The sequence below is a fragment of the Bidens hawaiensis genome, unplaced genomic scaffold (genome assembly GCF_021521415.1).
Source record: "Bidens hawaiensis isolate Kalapana, Puna unplaced genomic scaffold, B.hawaiensis_p1.1 tig00025969_1, whole genome shotgun sequence".
Lineage (NCBI taxonomy): Eukaryota > Viridiplantae > Streptophyta > Magnoliopsida > Asterales > Asteraceae > Bidens > Bidens hawaiensis.
The window spans coordinates 128977-133190 of NW_027494168.1; the positions used below are offsets into that span (position 1 = coordinate 128977).

The 4214-nt window shown below is 40.6% G+C and overlaps 1 protein-coding gene across 1 annotated transcript; it reads right to left on the reverse strand.

The window, feature by feature from the left end:
* Positions 1-1473: 1473 nt before the first annotated feature.
* Positions 1474-2154, reverse strand: LOC143572562 (uncharacterized). The gene is made up of 2 exons (XM_077057692.1): positions 1933-2154; positions 1474-1878 (listed from the first exon to the last, which is right to left on the reverse strand). Exons 1-2 carry the CDS (start codon positions 2152-2154, stop codon positions 1474-1476), a joined length of 627 nt encoding a protein of 208 aa, XP_076913807.1.
* Positions 2155-4214: the final 2060 nt, after the last annotated feature.

Here is a 4214-nt window from a genome sequence, read left to right on the forward strand (position 1 = left end):
TATGGAGGTCAAATAAAAGACAATAACAATGGTCAATATCAATATAATATGTCTCAATAACAATAATGGTCTATTGGAACATGCGATAATGAGTGCAATAAAATATATTCTATCGCATGCATAACCGTTACAGTTATCAATTTAACAATATCAATCTAACATTTTTCAATAAATAAGAAGTGACTTAATAAGGGTGGCAGTGACACGATACTATGAAACAAATAAAAACTATGATACGACTAATAACTCAAGAACCGATATATTACGAAAACAACGACACAATATGACGCTACCAGTGTAAGGCCACGAAACCCGTACACTATGAGATCGATGAAAACAATATTTACGCTATAATTTAAATACCACAGAATCCGTACCTTAACCGATGAGCAAGAACACAATAAGTATAAGTACTCCTTAACTTGCACGTGAACCTACAATATTATTGTACTAAAATTAAGTCAATATTTTTCTTTCTTTTTTTTTAACCGGATGATACTTGGACTATGTTAACCCATCCCTTTCTTTCAAATCAATAAAAACAAACAGATAGCATTAGTTCGATATCGTATTCGAGTGTTACCTTTGATCTTTTCTACAACGACGTCGGCGGTTTTGATTTTCGGCAACAACTAGTGCGGTGGCGGCGAAGACCTAACGTATACGAGCAGGGAGCGGACGCGAGCGATGGTTGTATGGCTACCGCCAATGCCAGCGAGGACTCGTGTAGCGGTGGTTTCTCCGGCGAGTTGCAGTAACGGTGGCGCCGCAAAGTAGATGATGGTTGCGGCGGTAAGGGTTTTATGGGTAGTGAATCGGTTGGATGGGTAGTCTAATACGTTCAAATGATAGTCAAAATCCCGTAATTTAAGATGCTAATGTTAGAAGCTTGAAACGAAAGATGGGGGGGGGGGGGGGGGTTGCAAGTCTGATCGGATGTCGGTTGAGTCATGTAGCTGGCTAATTGATTTCAAAAGATTTCTCATTTCCATTATTATTCTTGTTGCTATGTTTATTTATGTAGTTAACTTATTTTCTTATAATCACCTAAAATATAATATAATATAATATAATATAATATAATATAATATAATATAATAATAATAACGAAAGACTAAATGTATACTAATAATATGTATTTTGATGAGATATTCATTTATTTATGTTAATTGCTATAAGTATTTAATTTAATTACTTAGACTTTAATTATAATATCAAACAATCAATGTTTGATGTATTGAAAATTCGACACAGTAATTTCTCGTGATACTTTATTGTGTTTATTATATTAGGGTTTTAGAGTTATCGTATATTACAATCTTCCTTCACAACTTTCAAAACTTAAAACCAAATAAAAACTGCAAAAAACTACGTTAGTGACTCAAGGAAAAATAAAATAAAATAGAAATAAAAATAAGAAAGAATATACAAACTCTACACTTGAGTATTCACTCAAGAACCATGTGTGACAATTCAGTGCGATAGATCGAGAGGAGTTTCCTCCATCTCGATTGATTCTTCCGGTCCTCCAAGATAGTGCTTCAAACGATGATCGTTCACATTCCAAGATGTTCCATTGTCCGGATTCTCCAGCTCTACCACTCCATATGGGAAAACTTCTTTTACCAAGTACAGTCCCATCCACTTCGATCTCAACTTTCCTGCAAACAACTTCAAACGACAGTTAAATAATAATACCTTATCGCCTTTCTTGAACTCTTTGCCGCCTTTCAACCGTCGATCGTGTAAAGCTTTCGTCTTTTCTTTGATGTTCAACGATCGGGAATATGTTGCATCCCGAAGCTCCTCCAACTCATGAATCTGAAAGTACCTTTTCCTCGCGGCCTCGGTAAGATCGACATTCACCGTCTTCAACGCCTAGTATGCACGATGCTCCAATTCAACCGGAAGATAACAGGACTTACCGTAAACAAGCATAAACGGTGTAGTACCCAACGGAGTCTTGTACGCGGTTCGGAATGCCCATAATGCATCGTCTGACTTCTCCGACCAATCTTTCCGACTCGCCCCAACCACCTTCTCCAAAATCCTCTTCACCCCTCGATTTGCATTCTCAACTTGGCCATTCGTTTGAGGGAGATAGGCAGCAGAGGTACGATGAGTAACCCCATAACGAGCTAATGCTTTCTCCATGACGGAATTACAAAAATGGGTGCCCCGATCACTAATAATAGCTCTCGGAGTACCGAAACGAGTAAACAACTTCTTCAAGAACCTCACAATGACCCGTGCATCATTTGTGACCAACGCTTGGGCTTCCACCCACTTCGACACATAATCAATAGCCACCAAAATATACTTATTACCGTTCGACGTTGGAAACGGTCCCATGAAGTCGATGCCCCAAACATCAAAGATTTCAAGAATTTGTATGGGGTTTTGAGGCATCTCATTCTTGGATGAAATATTACCTGTTCTTTGGCACGCATCACAATGCTTCACAAACTCTACAACATCTTTAACAACTGTCGGCCAATAGAACCCACTATCAAACACCTTCTACGCGTTAGCATGCGCATCATAATGACCTCCAGTCAACCCTTCATGAACATGATTTAGAATATCCCAACCTTCTTCTTTCGTCACACATCTCCTCAGAATCCGATCACCACCAATCTTGAACAAGAACGCGTCATCCCACACATACCTATTCACATCCCGGAAGAACTTCCTCTTTTGTTGCGTAGTCATACCCTCCAGCACAATATTCTTCGCCAAATAATTAGCAAAATTAGTGAACCATGGCATACCTTGCTTCTCAGCCGCAACAAAATCGATTGACTCGTGAGGGAATGTATCTCTAATTTCCTCCTCAGGCAACTCTTCTCTCCTCGGGTCCTCTAAACGGGATAGATGATCGGCCGCTATGTTTTCCGCACCCCTCTTATCTTTGATCTCGATGTCAAACTCGGAAAGTAGAAGAATCCACCGTACAGACGAGGCTTCGCGTCTTTCTTCTGAAAGAGGAAACGAAAGGCCGCATGATCGGTAAAAACAGTGGTCTTCGAAAGTACAAGATACGAGCGGAACTTGTCAAATGCAAAAACAACGGCTAAGAGTTCCTTCTCGGTGGTGGTGTAGTTCTCTTAAGCATTGTTCAACGTCTTGCTAGCATAGTAGATGGGGTGAAAATGTTTATCTCGCCTTTTCCCCAAACCACTCCAACCGCATAGTCGCTAGCATCACACATGAGCTCAAATGGTAAACTCCAATCGGGAGAACAAAGAATGGGAGCACTTACGAGCTTCTCTTTCAAAAACGTGAACACCTTCACACACTCATCATCAAAAACAAAAGGCACATCTTTGTCAAGGAGTCGGGTCATCGGGCAGGTAATTTTAGAATAGTTTTTTGATAAACTGCCGATAGAATCCCGCATGACCCAAAAAACTCCTAATCGCCTTCACGTTCGTCGGTAGTGGAAGTCTACTTATAGTATCAATCTTTGCTCGATCCACCTCAATACCATCTCTCGAGATCTTATGACCCAACACGATCCCTTCCGTCACCATAAAATTGCACGTTTCCCAATTCAACATCAACTTCGTTTCAATACACCTCTTCAACATCTTCTCAAGATTAGCCAAACATTGATCGAAAGAATTACCGTAAACCGAAAAATCGTCCATAAACACCTCCATGGACGTCTCTATCATGTCTTGAAAGATGGCCACCATACAATGCTGAAAGGTGGCCGGAGCGTTACATAGTCCAAACGGCATGCTCAGGTATGCAAAAGTGCTATAGGGGCATGTAAAAGTCATATTCTATTGATCTTCCGGTGCAATGGGAATTTGAAAATAACCCCAAAAACTGTCAAGAAAACAATAAAACTACTGACCTGCCAAACGCTCCAACATCTGATCAATAAACGGCAATGGGAAATGGTCCTTCTGGGTGGCATCATTCAACCTCCTATAGTCAATACACACACACCAGCCGGTAACCGTACGCGAAGGGATAAGCTCATTCTTCTCGTTCATCACTATGGTCATACCTAGTTTCTTCGGAACAACTTGGGTCGGGCTCACCCATGGAGAGTCGAAAATCGGGTAGATCATCCCGGCATCCATCAAATCAATACCTCCTTCTTCACTACCTCTTGCATATTCGGATTGAGACGCCTTTGTGGTTGCAACACCGGTTTATACTCATCCTCCATTAGAATCCGGTGCGTGCAATAAGCGGGGCTA

Coding starts and splice junctions, on each gene's coding strand:
- LOC143572562 (XM_077057692.1), bottom strand. CDS start 2,154: ATGGAGAAAGCATTAGCTCGTTATGGGGTTACTCATCGTACCTCTGCT. Junction 1,879..1,932: donor GTACTACACCGTTTATGCTT/GTTTACGGTAAG, acceptor CGTGCATACTAG/GCGTTGAAGACGGTGAATGT.